At 47.0% G+C, this 17,983-nt stretch overlaps 1 protein-coding gene across 2 annotated transcripts in view; it reads right to left on the bottom strand.

Annotated features, from left to right (window-relative positions):
* Positions 1–17,983, bottom strand: part of TDRD7 (tudor domain containing 7) — a 2,843,905-nt gene that overhangs the window by 1,481,787 nt on the left and 1,344,135 nt on the right. For both annotated transcript variants that reach the window (XM_069630367.1, XM_069630366.1), the window contains one exon: positions 1,164–1,744. In XM_069630367.1, coding sequence (XP_069486468.1) covers positions 1,164–1,744 — 581 coding nt within the window. The remainder of the gene's footprint in view (positions 1–1,163; positions 1,745–17,983) is intronic.

Raw genomic sequence — 17,983 nt, forward strand, 5'->3', positions numbered from 1 at the left:
AAACCCCTCCCCCGAGGGGGAAAATCTCTATTTTGTACAACATACTGGACAGAACAGACCCCTCTAAAAAGGAGCCGTATATGCTAAAATGGGAAGACGACATCGGAAGAACAATTGAACTGGAGGAATGGTATCACATCTGGACCCGAGCGCAAAAAAGCTCAAAATGTGTGACGAACAAAGAAGGTGCATTCAAAGTCTGCTACAGATGGTACCGTACTCCTGAAATCCTAAATAAGTGCAACTCAGCCATCCCTGCTCAGTGTTGGAGGGGCTGCCCAGACCGAGGAACCCTGTTCAAACTTTTTTGGACCTGCCCAAAAGCCACTCAATTCTGGAAGAATACCTTGGAACTAATCAAAGCAATCACTGGGCTTACTATCCCCTGGGACCCGGGAATCGCGCTGCTGGGGGCGACAGGAGATGGTCGATTCCCCTTAACAGGGTGCATGGCGGACCTCTGCTCTCACCTCCTCACAGCCGCCAAAATCTCCATCGCCAGACTATGGAAAAATCCGGAGTGTCCGTCTACGCAAATGTGGTGGTCCAAATGTTGGGAAATCGTAGCAGCCGAGAAAGTCACTGCCATCAGACTCGGCAATAGGTCCAAATCTGAGCGTACCTGGTCCCCCTTCCTGGACTATGTGCAGCAATTACCTGGTGTGGCAAGACAGCCCCCGGCGCTGCGATGGATGGAAACCCAGGACTGAAAAGAAAGGGACATAATATAGACTCGATGAGTGGAAAGGCTCCTGCCCACTTCCAAGCCACTAAAGGCAGAGTAAGCTTGAGGCACTTAACTGGAAAAGCCTCTGCCGAAGGAACCCATCCTAAGCCCACACACAGAGACATACCGATAGTTTCATAACTCGCTAACTGTGAATGAAGCAGCCTTCTGTTCCTACGTTGTACATGGTTCCCTTGCCCCTTCCTTTCCCCCCTCCAGTTATTCTTGTTTTGGTTCTTGAAGAAAATCCATGATTCGCTATGATTCAGTTATGCACACCGTTGTTTTCTTCTCTTAAGTGCCATGACAAGTGTGAAAAGTATGTAACATTTGAATATTTGCAATGCTTGTTGGAAAAAAAAATAACATTATGCCAGGACGGCATTAGAAATTGGCAACAATGTCACATAAGAAAAAGAAGATAAACAACACTTGCCTGATCACAACTTCATTTGTAGTATTTAGTTCAACTACCAACACAGACTGTGATGGTTCATTGGGAATGACTAAAGGGGGAGGATCCAGGGCGGTCTCATTCTGAGAGTCTATTCCACATTCCATTACCTCTTTGCTGGCCAATTCTAGTTCTTTCTTTGTTGTACAAACATCACCGTTTGTTTTTGATTTAGGATAAATGATTGCCTTTTGAGGGTTAAGAGAAATATGGTCTACAGTGCATATGTCCAACAACCAGTCAAGGTTTTGCAAAACATCCTCTGGAAACCTTTCTTTGTATGTAGCCTCAAACACCTTTGGAAGTGCATCAACCCACAAACCGTTGCTGTACTTCTTAAGAAGTCCAACTATTTTCTCCTTTAGTGTACTGTTTGGTGAATCAGTACTTGTTGAAATACTTTGCTTATCAAAAGGTTCCTGTTTAGACGATGAAAAGGTTGCTGGCACCCTTTCCTGGTTATAGTTATTATCAACATGGGTAGGTCGCTTTTGCTGGTTTTGTAGACTTCCTGAAGGGTAAAGGAGTACATCAGCATGGTCCCCGCTGATCACCTTTTCAAACTATATGAAAAAAACATATTACAGTAAATTAAAAAGAATCCACAAATGTGATCTTCCAAAAATAATCCACAATACAAACTTAATGCATTTAAAGGTGGTCAAGGTGCATTAAATGAAATCTATAGGAAGGTTCAAAATGGTGATAGCCCTGCCATTAAGCACTTTCTCAATCAATAAGCGAAAAGGCAGACATCAGGAGGAGACAAAAGGCATTATAATAAGTAAAGATTATTAAATTCAATCCAGAACAAACATCTTACTTGCGTATTAACATAATCTCAGGCAGGTCTATCTCATATAAATGAACATTTATATTACATCAAATTTCCATTTATGAGAAAAATAGAATAGATCTCTGGTGTAGTGGCCAGGCCGTAACCAAGAAACACACGTGATGTAGCAGCTCAGACCCAAACCCCCCCTGAGATTTGATTACGAAAAAGTTACTCCCTATGCTAAATATATCTCTACATGGGACCCTTTTATGTCTAATATGAATACTGAAAAACATTGTTTGGCAATTCCACATCAATGGCTTTTCTTCGTCTTAACAGAATTCCTTTTTCAAAAAAAAGAAATTATCCAGTCTCATCATTGCTATAGATGCTGATCTAACATTGAACATTAGACTATTATTTAAGCTATGTCTGTTTTATTTTTTCAGCAATGATCAACTGTTTTGCTGTTTCAACCTTCCCATTACTCTACTCTTCAATTTGTTATGTTACAATGGATTGAGATGTTTAATGTATTCATTTTTTCTTTTACAAAATCAATTAAAAAAATAAAGGAAAAGTCACTCAACATAGAGATGGTTTTACTCTCAGTCTATTGTCCCTTTCCCCTCATACATATGGGTACCTGTCCTATAGGGAAGTGACCACGCCTTTTGCACAGCAAAGTCCCTGCAATCAAATTTGAGACAGATGCAGAGTATGCACGCTGGGCATGGTCTCGGTACACACTTAATGTACCTCCAGGCAATACCCACCAGACTCTTTTCTCTCCATATCAGCTGGGCTATCTTACTAGGGGGACAGAAAATGGGTGTTCGGTGGAAAATAGATGAATTACTTGAAGGACAGTAGTTACTCCAGTGAGCCATGTGCTCATATGGTTTATGAGACAATTGCCAGTACACATTCAGATACCAAAGCGTGCTAGGGGCTCACACTGGCGAAAATAACCTTTCCACATCATGAAAATGTATCTTTTTTAAAAGATATCCGTCTATTATTTCAAAATAAAACCAAATACAGAACAAAGGTCGCAAAGCTTGGTTACAGCATTTCAATAGTCATTAAACAATGTTTCCTTGTGTGCCCCCCTCCCCTATGACCCGCAATGTTTCCTTGCGTGCCACCCCTCCCCTATGACCCGCGATGTTTCCATGCGTGCCCCTCCTCCCCAATGACGCGCAATGTTTCCTTGCGTGCCCCCCCTCCCCTATGATGCGCGATGTTTCCTTGCGTACCCCGCCCCTATGACCTCTGATGTTTCCTTGAGTGCCCCCCTCCCGTGACCCGCAGTGTTGCCTTGCGTCCCCCCAAGCCGCATGACCCGTGATGTTTCCTTGTGTGTCTTTGTGCCACCCTCCAACCCCATGCCCACTGTGACTATTTTTGCCCCTCTCCAACACCCATGACCCCTGTGATTGTCTTGGTTGCCCCCTACTTCCCCCGACCTTTCCCTCCCGTTATTTCAGGCACTACCTCAATTGCCATCAGGCATAGTAATCGTAGCCGCCTGTCTTTCGCAGCCACCTGCCCTCTCCACCCCCTCCCAACCCCTACCACTCTCTTGCATTACCCCAATTGCCGCAATACAAATAAACAATCAATTTAAATACCTTTGTGTGTGATGTGGTGCAGACGTGGTGGGGGTTTGATTTACTGTGGGGTCTGCCAAGTAGCCGGGGAACAGCGCAGGAGATGTGCCAGCTCAGCCGTGCCTAATATTAATGCAGCAACGGTAAGAAATGCCTGAATTACTGTTAAGACGGATTTCTGAACTCTGACCTGGTGGGCAGAGGTTCAGTAGGCCAGCCTAGTTTCTTGGAACAGGGTAACCTCTGGACAAGCCAGACCAATCAAGGTAGCTATCACAGGCGGTCAAGACTAAGTCTCAGGAGGGGTGAGGATGACTGCAAGACCTCAATGAGCACACAGAGCAAGGACACTTACAAATTACTCCCAGACAAGTGTATAAATCAAAAATATACACACATTTATTACAAGGCCTTTGTAACTCACACAGTAAAAGAATCGCAGCAATCCTACTAAACCAATACAACACAATCAATACAATATATATACAAGACCATTGGGGTCTAAAGGCATGAAATACATTCACAACCTAGAGGGGTAGGAAAATAGGCAGTGCAGATAGTCTTTAGTCCCCTTCAACATCAAACACACACCTAATTAAGAGGCAGTCCAAACCCTAAGAAGAGAGGAGCCTTATGCTCAATAGTACATGTAGTGCAGGTGCACGCAGTTGTTCCAATGGGCAAAACGGGGTCTCTCCAGGGGTCTCTAGCAGTTCAAGAAGGTGGGTGAGGCGATGAAGAATAGATTCCCACTATTCGAGGAGGGCCTCCACTTGAAGGCAGAGGGGATTCCAGGGTTCGGGAATAGTTTGCACTAGTAGTGGAAAGGAGAGGGACCCCCCCCAGGACCCACTCGTGCATTATAATGGATCGAGGCGCTAGGGGACACTGGTTAAGGTTACTCACCGGCCCCAGGCGCACTTCGGTTGCGGGTTCTACTGCGGCAATATGACGGCTCTGCGGCTTTCAGTTCCGGAGATACAGTGAGGATTCCCGAATGGGACAGTGGCGATTTCTCTGCTCCTGGGGGATGGATCAGGCCAGTTTCACTGCAGCAGGCTTCAGAGGCAAGAGCGTCACAAATGCAGCGCGCCTGCAAAGATGGTTGCCATGGCTGGGCAACATGGTAACTGCGTTTACTCCGGTCCTGGCGCCCTCGTCTTACTTCAGACCTGGGAATGCCAAGTGTTCGAAATTCAGTGTGCGGGTGCCAGGGACACAGAGCTAGCAGTATACCAAGTTTCGAGGGCCTCCAACGACGGCGGAGACAGAGCAAAGGTCCTGTGTAAACTGGTCAGCCCACTGGTTGGCCCAGGGACACTTCCGAGAAGGCTTACTTGCAGGGTTTGTTGAAGGTGCCGAGAATAGTTGGTCCCACCATTCTAATGGGTCGAAGCGTCTTTGCAGACCTTCTAGGATGTCCAGATGCAGAGGGGTCCCACGGGACGACAGCGGCTCCGGGTGCCAAACCTTCCAGCGGTTCTTCGATTCGGCTTCTTAGTTTCAGGATACATGGATCCTATCCTTTGTTCAGTGAGAACTCCAGAGATCGACATGGTATGGGTGTTTTCAGCCTCCCCTTATCCAAAGTTCCCTTTGTGCCAAAACGGAGAGGACCCAATGGGAGATCTGCCCACAAACACACACTCCATACGTGGACCAATCACAGACCACGGTAGTCCCAGTCATTCACAGCACTCCAGACTCTCTGGCACCCAGGATGTGTATTGGGGACAGACACCCCAGCACACATCCTGGAGGCGCACACACAAGGCATGTAGAAGCCTGTGAAAGCTTGGCGTCTCGCGGGAAACTGCATGACCAAATAAGGACGGACCCGGGTCGGCTCAACCTGGGGAAGCCAAATGGGGCAAGATGGCCAAAGGACAGGACAAAGAACCTTGTGGCATGGCCATTTTGGAGCCAGTGGGGGCGGGGGGTTTCCAGCATCTACAGTGACACAGCTCTCCCGGAAATTAGACTAAGGCATCTGACCTCTGCAGTTCTGCCTCCCAGCCGCATCTACCAGCGCCTGGCAAAATCCAATAAAGTTTTTCAGACAAGGCGCTTTACTTATCTGACATGGTGGGTGCCTTTCTCAGCTAACAACGTCCCAACCACTACTATTTGTCCTGAAGACAGTTCGGTACATCCCAGCAGCGCTGCTCACCTCGCACAGCCACTGCCCACCACCAACTATACACCAAACCAGAAACACCTACCAGTCTGTCGACAATGTTAACGCATTGTTAATGTTAAACAATGCAAGAAATCAAACTATTTGTCACTCTGCCTACTAACCATCTAAATATGCAGTCAAAGAATTACTTGAACATGCATGTTCCACGTGCTACGGCACCATCTGTATTTATGTCTTTCTGTTAGTTTGAATACATTCTTGTATCACTTTTCACCCTTGTAGTCTATAGTGACATTCTATTCTGGGAGCCAGCAGCCACCTGGCCCACTTGCAAATGTGAGGTGATCTTGAGTCACGACTATGTCTAGGGTAGCCTATGACCATCTCCTTTTGTTTTCATTTTGGAGCCAGGCCACCTATTCGTGCCCAACGCGGTTAACGCGGTTTAAAAGGCAGGAAAGGGTTAAAATTACATGAAAGATAAGTTGCCACCAGCCCTGTCCATGACACATCAGCACATCTCCCAAAAAGTCCTACGAGAGTATCTAGGGCCTTTGGAAATGACTAAGAGACCCAGGTGCACTGTACTGTAAGGTACATTGTGCACTTGTTACATGTTGCAGAAAAGTTGCAACGTTAGAAAAGGACTAAGGGAAACAAAGTCTCCCAGTACTGACTGTCTTAAGGGCATGTCAGTTTCCACATAAAAAGTGATCGAAAACCCAGAGGAGTGCAGCAGAAGGCTGTGCTCCCTGGCAAAGTCAGACTAAGGTGTTTAAACAGCAGCAAAGGTTTGGGGGTGTACAACTGGAGGGAAAATCACATATAAAATGAAATCTTTCCTAACAATTACTTATTCAGGCATATCTTAACGTTGCTGGAATGCCAAGGTACTCGAAGCCCGATACTGAGACCGAGTATGGGCACTTCCTTGGGATCGCACCATCTCCCCCAAAGCGGAAAGAGGACTGTCTTCTGTTAGTTTACCCTAAGTTCCCCAAACATCTGGTATTCTGTGAGGATGCGAGTCACCATCAGTTACTTACATAGATAAGAAGGTTGTCTGCATAGAGTGAGACCCGGTCCTCCCCTACCCATGGCCATGTGAATCCTATTCAATCCCCTGTCATCCCGAGTTTTATCACAAGCAGGTCTATGGCTAGAGTAAATGGTAGGGGGGAGAAGGGGCAGCCCAGTCTGGTCCCCCATCCCAGTGTAAACGCCCTGGAGGACACCCCATTTACCTGCACCACTGCTTCCGGAGAGTCGAACAGTAGTCTGACCCAGGACATGACGCTGTTCCCGAATCCTATACGGCCCATTATATCCCATGAGGCATCCCATCCCACCGAGTCAAATGCTCTCTCAAAGTTCACGGCCAAGAGCGCTAGTGGGTCCAATATCGCCGAGGCCTGGTCGATGGCAAGCTGTACACCTGCGTAAATTCATCCGAGTGGATTTGGAGGGCATGAATCCACATTGGTCTGGGTGGACAAGCGAGTCTATCACTCCCAATAGTCTTTTGGCTACGATCCATGCCAGAACCTTGGTCTCCCCATTGATTAGTGATATTGGCTTGTAGGCGGCACTGAGTTCCGGAGGTTTCCCGGGTTTGGGAATCACTACAATACATGCTTTCCTGAGGGCTGGCGGGAGTTGCCCCTTTTGTTTGCTCTGTAGGAACATGCGGTGCATGTGATCTGTCACTGTTTCACCCAGTCGTTTCTAGTTTTCCACTGGAAAACCGTTGGGTCCCGGGGTTTTGCCAGATTGAAGTTGGGACAGCGCAGCCCTCACCTCCTACTCTGTGATCTCGGCCTCGGGTTCTTGCGTCTGCTGTTCCAAGAGACTGGGGATCACAATCGAGTCGAGAAATTGTGAGCCCTCTGTCTCAGTTGCCCTGGTCGGGGGGGGAGGGGGAGTAGCGATCTTCGTAAAAGGTGGAGAATGCCTCATCGATATCCGAGTTCTCCGTTAACAATTCCCTCCCTGTCTATTTAATGGCCCGTACATGCCCTTTGCTCCTGTCCTGCCTTTCCAACCAAGCCAGGGATTTGATGGCCTTATCTCCGATTTCATATATTTGACTACGTACTGACTAGTTGGCTACCCTCGCATTGTCCAGTGCCACATTTCTTAGGATCTTAGACTAGAGCCTCTTTTGAAGCGCGGACCCCGATTCAAGGAACTGCTTCTCTTTCCTTGACGTCTGTTCCTCTGCTTCTTCTATTTCCCAAGCATGTCGTCGGCAGTGAGCCGACACCAGAGAGAGAGAGCCTCCCCCTGAAGCACCACCTTGTAGGCCTCCCACAGCGTGATCAGGCTGTCAACTGAGCCCTCGTTTAGGGTAAAATATTCTGCCGTCTTTTTCGATAGACCCTCCATTACCTCATGCTTTCCCAGATAGTATGCATTGAGGCGCCAGGTTGTGTTGGGTTTTGTTCGCCCATTTTTTAACACCATAAGTAGGGGGGAGTGATCTGAGATACCCCTAGCCAGAAATGTTGCAGATATCAGCCTATGTACCATGCACTGAGTCACGAAGAAGTAATCTATCCTGGATAGTGACCTGTGTGCATTGGACAAGAACGAGACCCCAGATTCTACCCCATGCAGTAACCTCCATGCATCCACAAGCCCCAGTGTGGTTGCAAAGGAGTGCAACTTGGTCGGAAGATTGGGGTTCCTGTTGCCCCATGTGATCCGTCTCTACCAACCCCCATGACCTTGTTAAAGTCCCCTCCCTGTAACCACACATCTGCTTGGTCAGTGAGTATTGGCACTTGGAGATCGTCCAGGACCTCAACTGTCAACGGTGGGGGTGCGTATACTGCCACAAATGCCCTAGCTGTTTCCCCCCGTTACCACAACAAATCACCCTCTCTGGTCTGTCCGCACCTCCCCCAGTTGGAATGGTACCTTCTAATGTAGTAGAATCATCGTCCCCCTTGCCCCTCTCGAGAATCCCGCGTGAAAAGCCAGTGCATAGTTGGACCTCCTGAAGAACTTACACTCTGTACCGACCAGGTGTGCCTCTGTTATGAGGGAAATGTCTATTTAGGAATTGGCGTACTAGTCTTCGTTTAATGCTGGAGCTCAGTCCGTTGACATTCCCCCCCCACCCTGCACATTCCATGTCATCAGAAATACTTCCCCATCATGTGCCATTGGAACCCTGGAAATGGGTCTAGGACAAGCCCAAGGCCACCCTCTGGCCCCCCTAGAAAGTAGGCCATGCCAGTGGGACCTAAGGGAATATGGGTGTGGGGGCGGATTTCACTTTAAACATGCAGCAGAAACCTCACAGATATCATTCTGAGAGGCTGAACTACAGGAGGTTGGCAAGGATTTGTTTTCATGCCCTGGACAATGATATAGCGCCTGGATGCCTATGGGGTTTGGCACTCTAAAAATATATAGGATAGAAATAGAAATGTATGCCCCACTGCCATGAAAGTACCAGGGAGATGTAGGGCCATTCACACCTATAAGTGAGGTAGCACACTTGTTCAAGCTGGCTGCCTACAACTATTTTCTCAAACCTAAAATCACAGTTTTGCTTTCTGTAATTTAAAGCACGTTTATCTTTTGTGGGAATATATAATAATTTTTTCACATCATGCTTAGCAAAATGGTTAACTATATCAACAATGAATGACAGATGTTCCTTGAACACAGTTCTGAAGAAGGTGCATTATCTGACTATTGAACCGTACAAATTACATTCAAAGTATTTATTCTGCTGCATTAACTACTTGAGTATAAGTAAAAAGATAAAGTTGATCGTAACACAAATGTAATTCGGGAGTGTAGTAAAATAAAGTGATAGATGCAAGGCTTTGAATTAAACATTACCACTACTGTTGCTCTGCGCAACATTACATGCCACAATTCCATAGTATGTCTGTGCCATTACAGAAGGGGACAAGCCACTAGCAAATGACTCTTGGTGCTGCCACTAAAAGATGCAGTTCAGTCTAAATTGCTAGGCCATTACCCCTCTGCACTAGAACACAGCAACCGCATACATTTTTAGGCCTTGTGGTCTAGCAGTTTGGGAAGGGCTTCTCGCATTTGTGAATGGGCCAAGACTGATTTGCAAACAATGGTAAAGAAGGCTGACAAGTGCAATGACGGTGGTTATAATTGATTCAGACGTTTTCCTATTAGATTCAAGCCAGAACTCAAGGAGTGGAACACAGATAGGATGAAGATAAAATGTGAGGAGAAACTTACATCCTATGGGTGTACTTGGTCATTTACCCACCCAATGGCTATATGTCAGAGCCCATGGCATTACCACCAACCTGCCTCTCGCCACCAAAACATAACCTTTCTGGAACTCTTTGATCAAGCTCTATCACAAAGTAATTCCAAACGTGTTGCTATATATAGGGTCTGCCAGTGTTATATCTAAGCATTCGTTTAGTGTTTAATTACTTAATTGCCACTGTAAATGTGCTTCTGGTATGATAAAAAAACTCGTGTGTCTTCAACCAGTTGATTCTATAAGCAATATCTTTGTCAATGCCTCTGCCTGAAGTACTGTCTTAAACAAGCAATTGCAAAGCCAAAAGGTTTTGCTTGTCTATAGGTATTAGACATTTGCCAGGCAATGCCATCATATCCCCAGCTGTTCTAGCTGTTCCCATTTTATGGCCAGGTGGTACCCTTATGGCAGTGCCTGGCAAATGCCTATCCATGCTTAGTCAAAAGCCTAGGCTGTTGGCTTTGTCAATGCATGTTGGTTTCATTTTGTCTCCCGAAGTGAACATGTATATGCCCAGATGTGAGTGCCTTGCTTGCTATGCCTAGGTAATCAAGCTGCACCTCACTGTGTTAGTCCAACAAGGCCCTGCCTGAAATTGATAAGGCTAGGATGGCAAGTATGAACCAGTTTCAGATCTTCCCATGCATACTTAACAGTGGTTCTCCGACCTAAATCGGATGTATATTTGTCTGTGTGGAAGCCTAGGCTGCTCTGCCAGAACGTTTCAGGATTCAAACAAAGTACCGACTTGATAAGCTCATACTGTTTGAGTAACTTAACAGAGTTTGCATTCCAACAGAATACATCACGTGCATTGTGGGTCTTGTTTGGAAAGTATAATGTAAATACTGTGTGTCGGGTGTTTAGGCAGTGCTGGAATCCCTTAAAGAGCACCTTCAAAATAACACAATAGAAGAGCGTTTCCTATAATGTTGCATGCCAAGTACTAAAGGGGTACATCTTTTAAAAAACTAAAAAGCAGTATTTTTAAATATTTCCTAAAGAGTGCAATCAGAGGTGGATTTAACATTTGTACTTTGGGCAAATGTCCATGCCCCGATGCTTTGCCTCGCTTCCCCAAATACAAACACCCAGGGCTGCACAGACCCTCCCGCTGAGGTTGTATCTTTTTAATGTGTCTCAGAGGCAACTTATTTACAACAGGAAGTGATTAACAGAAAGTAATTAGAGATGAGAAAAGGTAACAGGTAGTGACCATTGCTGTGTCACTTTTTTCTTTAAATTATGTAGGGTTTTAACAAGCTATTTCAGTGCGATTGTTGAGTGATTAGAATACAGAACAAGCGGTGTGAAACAATGATCTTGCCTTGCATTTCATTTCACTTTGTGTCTGTATGGTATTTTTTGTAAAAGCTCATTAATGTCTATGCTGGAGCTTATGCTTCTATTCAGGATGGGGAAAACAGCTACAATCATATGGGCTCATTTTCCAAGCAAAGCCGAGTGCAAGAAGTGGTGATACATGCATTAATCTCCACTTTTTATGACCTGCTGAATTTTGTATGATTTGGCACGTGAGGTTGGAGACCCCCTGCCAAATCAGGTTGGTTTTCTACCAGCATGTATTGTTATGTTGGCAGAAAACCAATGGATTCCTCTGGAATCCATCTGACATTTACACCTGGTAAAAGCAGGCAGATTCCAAAGGAATCAATTGTGGTTGGCTCCCACAATCGTTAATTGTGGAAGTGATTTACACTTTCCCAGACACGTAGTGGAAATGTAAATTTAGGATTTAAAACAGAATGCCCCTCTTACTCTTCATCAACATGTTTCTACAATGATGAATACATTTTCAGGTTGATTTATCATTTGACTTGTGCATTTTTAAAGTAAGCTGTATAAAATTAAGCATTATTGTAGGTATTCAAAACCAAAGTTCAACACATATTTGTACCAAGTTGAGCTTGGAAGATGCGATCACGATAACTCACTTTGTGCTATGTACAGTTCTAAAATGAGTTATCGTGATCGTGTATATGACTCCAAATATTAATTGAAAGACTGTGTTTTAACCGATACAGTGTGTGGACATTTCTTCGTGGGTGCTTGGGGACTACACTGTACTTAAGAACCAGCTCGCATCACCTCCCGAGAAGCTAGGCCTTGATTGCTCGACTACGTTACCATAATAGAGAATCTTGGCAGGGGTCTCTGTGCCTCCCCTCTACCATATAGAGAGCGGAAGTGCAGACCCCCCCCCCTCCGGTCTTTACAGTATGTACCAAACAATGATGAATAGGGGCATGGCAGGGGAGCAAGGCCCTCTCCTCCCTGCCACACCCCACATGGAGTGATACCAGGAGGCCGGAAACCCTGCAACCTGCACAGTCTGCCTCCTCATGCAGCTCTCCCAGCCCAGCCCTAGCACTCTCTCCTACATGCTAGTACCCCCTCACACTCTCAACTCAATTAAAATGTGCTGCAAAAATGCAACGTAATTCTCTAAAACAAAATCTCCTATTTCTCACTTCAGTATTCTGGGGTGCGGGGGGCTATCATTCACATAAGATGGAGAGATTACAAGCACCTCCTTGGGGCCTCCTGGGAGTAACCACAGTGTTCAGGAAAGCATTGTTGGATGAACACCATCTAAGATGGTACAAAGACTGGGGGCCTCACTGCTCAGGAGATGGAGGATGCATCACTCTCTATGGCCCCTAGCCAGGCTAAGAAAGAAATGCTGGGGGCTAGTCTGAGCAGGTGGGAGTGGAGATAAATGGGAATGGTGATTAGGGGAGCTGAAGCAAGGTGACTTGGGGTGGAGGAGGATAGGACATAATAGCAAGGGAAGAGCAGATGGGAAGGGAAAATAGGTAGATTGATTTTGCAACACTATTTTCCTTGCTTCTCCTTTTGCACTCTACTGTTTTTTTTTTATAGAGGGCTGCAAATGTATTTTTCCAGATCTGGAAAGAGTTTTGCTGGATCACGGATCTGGGAAATCTGGATCGCCGCCAACACTTTCTTTAGGGTGCTCCTAGACCCAAATCCAATAGAATTTGGGCCCCCCTCATCACAAAACTGGCCCACCCAGATGAATATTCCTGGAGCCGGGCCTGCCGGGCCTGGTCTATGAGTTCCGGGGTCGGCCTGTTATTCACCATCTTTCGGTGTCCATCCCCCTGATCCTTGAGTTTTGAGTCCTTGATCCTCGAGTCTTCAGGCCAACCCACCCGTCCACTACCCACCACCATGGTGTTTGCCCATAACCCTCGTCCCGCCTCCCCAGTAAGCAATGCGACCAACCAAACTCAAGAAAAACAACCCCAATCCCCCCACCGTGTCCCCCCCAGCCAAAACCTCCTGTAGTTTGAATCCACTTCCTAAGCCCCGATCAGTGAGCTTTGGTACTGCCAAGTGTCACCCCTTCCCACACTTGCCCAACTTCAAACATGAGTCGTCCCCCCACCCTGCACTCCCCCCCCCCCCCAAATAGAAGTACCTGTCGCCAGAACTTGTATGAATTGAACTATTTAAGAACATGTTTGGGGTTGCCTGTGAGAGTCATCTCAACTCTTCGTTGTCCCCAGCCGGGGATGCTAGATGCAGGATTCAGAAAAGGTGGCAGTCTTGGATCCCAGAAGGCCTATCTAGTGGCATCCCCAAATTCATATCTGAGCGTCTGTGTTACCCCTCTGTCCAGTCAGACAGCTTTTCCACTCCCCGGTGACCCGCCGTCTTCCTCTTCAATGCATGGTTTTTCTGCGTGTCAGGCCTGGCTGGGGATATTTTGGCGGTGTCACCTAGGGCTGGACGATCCTTCGGAGTTCCGGGGCATGAGCCAGAGAGAATGTGTGTCTCCAGCCAGTCCCAGACCTCCTTAGGGCTGTGGAACACGTGTACTGTAGTGTTATAGTAGAGTGAGCGTGGCCAGAAATAAAAGGGCATATTAAATGTTGAAGGACTTTCGTTTTTTCTTTACCAAATCAACGTACGGTCGTGAATTTTGTACCTTTGTGTAGTTCGGGAAGAGGCCAATTCGGTTGCCATTGAAGGTGATCGGGCCTGTCGCCCTTGCCATTTATAGGAGCGGGTCTCGGTCCCTGTAGTTCAGGATACGCGCTATCACCGTGCGCAGAGGGGAACCAGGTACGGGCAGTGCCGTTGGGACTCTGTGTGCCCGTTCGATTGAGAAGAAGTTTGTACGTTTTTTAGGTGCCATGAGGGCCGTTAGTCCATGCTCTAAAAACAGTTCCATAGAGTGCTGTTCTTTCTCCGGAAGTCCGTGTAAGCAGAGATTGTTACGGCGGGTTCTACCTTTGCTGTCCTCTGCCCAGTTTTCTAAGGTGCTTAGTTTATGCGACATCTCCAGCCGTTCCTCCATCTTCCGCAGCGTGTCCTCACTGTCCGATATGCACTGTTCCGTTTCCCCCGACGCGTGAGGTCAGGTTGCTTAAGTCTTGCCGCAGGAAGCAGACTTCAGAGGCCAAGCCATCAATTTTGGTTTTGACCGATCTGGAGTCGCTGATGGCAGCCATGTCATCTGTGAGTATTATTGTCTGGCCTGCTTCTGCATTTTCCCCCTCCTCCACCAGCTTGTCCCGTGCCGAGGAGGCCGTTGGCGGGATGTTTGTCGTGTAGCAGTCTATCTTGTTCTGTGCGGTCACTTTCCGGGGCTTGTCCTTCACCATTGTCGTGTGGGTTACTAGACTCAAGAGTATTCAGTCCTTAGGCTTCCTCTGCTGGACTATTAGCCCCAGTACCCATGTCAGGGTGAGTGTAGGGAGCGGGCGAATAGGGGTGTTCGGGTCCAGGGGTGAGGTGTAGTTCTCCCCTTCTGGGTCTGAGAACAGGCAGGGCCCTTCCGTAGAGGCAGTTAACTCTCCCGGGTGGGATGTTGGGTGCCTGGGGACACTGTGTTCAGAGAGACACCCCCTAGGGTATTTGAAGAGAATCTGGTCATCATTCTCCCTGGACCCCGTTAATGTATCCAGTGACTCTCTGGCCACTCAAATCTATGCCAGTTCTCCTTCCTCTCTCTCACTGTGAGCTCCTCTTGTCCCTGGGGACAGCTGCACCGTCAGTCAACAGACCTCCTTGCACCCAGTGCGGTCAGGAGAGCCAGCTTTGCCTTGCCTCCATGGTGCAGTGAGGGGCCACAACTGCACTGCCTTGGCCAGTCTATCCCCCCGCACCGCTGGCGGAATGTGCTGCACTCACCGCCACAGGACTGGGTTGTCCTGCACTTGTTCAACAGTGTTTAGCTCCGGTGCTAGGGGCTGTATAATGCCTTATTCCATGTTTGGCTGCTGCTTTCACCGGATCAGCCCTGGAGCCCGGGTTGGGCTCTGTTGTGGTCGTGTCTCTCTCTCCTTTCTTTTGCGGGTCTCCCTGCCCTCTGGCTGATCAGGAGGGCCATCGCTGCTGTTCCTCTGTGGTGGTGGGGGCGAGCAGGAGTCACTGCCCCGCCTTCCCAGTTAGTGGTCGTCCCTCACTGAGCTCCGGGTCACCCCTCTCGCACCAGAGAGGGCTGGGTGATTCCTGCAGCAGACCACTTCCACTACTTGCGCGCAGCAGGAGTTGGGCGGTGATTCTCCTGTGTTCCAGGTGTGGGACCACCTGTAGGGCAGGTTTCTTCTTTGTTTCCGGCCGTTGCCTCTGTTGGTTCCCGGTTATCTCTGTTGCGCGGCAGCGTTCATCTGCTTCTTGCTTGGTGGCCACTGCGTGTTACACGGGATCCGCCTGATCTCAGGCTTTACTATGCAGATTTTCTATGGGTTTCTCAGAGGATCATGCATATACTTCCACTTTCCTAGCATGTCAAAGTTGTTGGGATAACCAAGCTGCAACAAGGATCTTTCTTTAGGATTTCGGCAGCCCCGGCGAAGCAGCAGAAACTCACGTCTGCATGCACTGGCTGCTCAACAGCACACCTCACCCCTTCAAAATGTTTCTTGACCGCAGGATTTGAAGTAGAGAAAGCAAAAGAATTGGAATTTCTGTAGTCTTCTACAGCTGGCAAATAGGTGTGATAAGACTATCTGAAGACCAGATTCAGCCAAGTGATTACCAAAAAAAAGGAAAAGACTTGATCAAGCGAACAGAGGAACACATTCAATTTACTCCTGTAGTGGGCCAGGGATGTTGAGATCCCATCACGTGATGCCTGGTACAAGGAGATTGCTATCAGGGATACCACTTTTTTTAAATGATAATTTTATTTTTATAGGAGCGCTTTAATCCTAAGCACTTTACATAGGACATATTTACATACATTACTATTATTACCCAATCAGAATTGGTACTCATTTATCCACCTCGGAAGGATGAAAGGCTAAGTTTGCATTGCCGGATTCGAACCTGCATCCTGCAGACCAAACACAGATCACAGCAACAAGCGTTTAACCCGTTGAGCCATTTTACCAGATGTGGCCGTAGGAAAAGTAAGCAATGGAACTGCAATTCCTGCAATACACTTCTAATGTGTTCTGTTGACTGGTGTCAGTGCATGCCACCTATGAAGTGTCCAGTAAGTGGCAGCAGATACAGTTGATAACCATAGGAGGAGTGCTATCAGCAAGTGTAGGTCCTGAAAATGAGCTAAATGCATCTTTTGTGGGAAAAGCGGGGGTAAAGAGTTAGGCCACATTAGGTATCGAGGTCTAGCAGTGGGAGATTTGAATGCAAAATCACGACGGTGGAGAGGGGAAAGGACATGCTGCAGGTAGGGGCAGTGGCGGAGTGGGGCAAGGAAAGTGGAGTGGATGGGGATAAGAGGAGTGGACTGCAGGCTAGAGAAGAGACCAGCATGGTCACTTCATGATGTCCATTAGCGACGCATTGCAGTGGTGCTAGAGAGGTCTTTCTTGGCTGTTTGTTTTTCACATGTCTCTCAGGGATGAAATTTGGTGGCTGCCAGGGGTTGCAGCTGCGACCCTTGAGGCCGCTCTTGCTACCCCTAAAAAAAAAGGGAAAAAAAAGAATATATTTAATATAAATGTATGACTTGGCTCAAATGGACTTTCCTATTTTCACATTTCGGGTGAAAGTTTTTTTTTCAAACCTTTGTAAACCCACCCTAACTTTCTTAGTATGGCAACTATTGTATAGAATTCCTTGTCTTAGTTGGTTTATTTCAGGCACACTACATGTGGTGAGCCATTGATTTAGTCTGTTCTTAAATACCTGAACTTTCATTCTTCAAAGGTAGATAAATGAGTACCAACATAGGTTGGTGATTTTGTATGTATATTTGTTCTATCTAAAGCACTTAATCGTAGGTGCTATATGATAACACATCATTATAATTTGGCCTAGGATGTCTGCTTGCATTCACACTAATTTGGTAATGCGGGCCAATACACAATGATATTAAAAATACATATGGTGATCCATTCTTGTATGAAATGTACATCACATTATAGTAATATCGTAACCATATTTTTTGTAGTGTGCTTAGGAACAATGCTATGTGATGCCACTTCCCGTTTTATCAAGGGGTTGTGTTCCATCGCTTCCTGCGATGTCACTTCAGGGTGGGGTCAAATGACATTACTTCCTGTGATGTCATCAGAGGACTTTGGTTGTGTGATGTCACGTCCGCTTCACCTGGCATTTTGGTCAAATGACATCACTGATGCCTCTGTGAACAGGTGTAATTAAGTGCCTCAGGATGCACCAGTCTTGTTTTCCTCGGAGTCCAGCAAAGCCGGAGGTGGCCCATGACCAGTGGCAGATTTAAGGTAAGGGGACCCACAGGCAAGATTGTCACAGGACCCGGGGTAGGTGGAGCATAAGGTGGAGGGAGTTAATGGCTGTGACAAGTGCACCATTGATGAACTGCAGGGACAGTTGGGAACTGTAGGGACATTTCTCTGTTCTACTTTTTGGGTTTTGCGTTTAGGGTTATGAATGGGAGGAGCCGGCATTTTCATCTCATCAGATCTTACTGACAAAGTAGTTTGTCCAGGACAGCTCAATTTGCTAAAGTGGGAAAGCTGCTTTACCCTTCCCTCTGTTCCACCCTGCAAAAATCAC

The sequence above is a fragment of the Ambystoma mexicanum genome, chromosome 6q (genome assembly GCF_040938575.1).
Source record: "Ambystoma mexicanum isolate Mex_15411 chromosome 6q, UKY_AmexF1_1, whole genome shotgun sequence".
In the NCBI taxonomy this organism is placed as follows: domain Eukaryota; kingdom Metazoa; phylum Chordata; class Amphibia; order Caudata; family Ambystomatidae; genus Ambystoma; species Ambystoma mexicanum.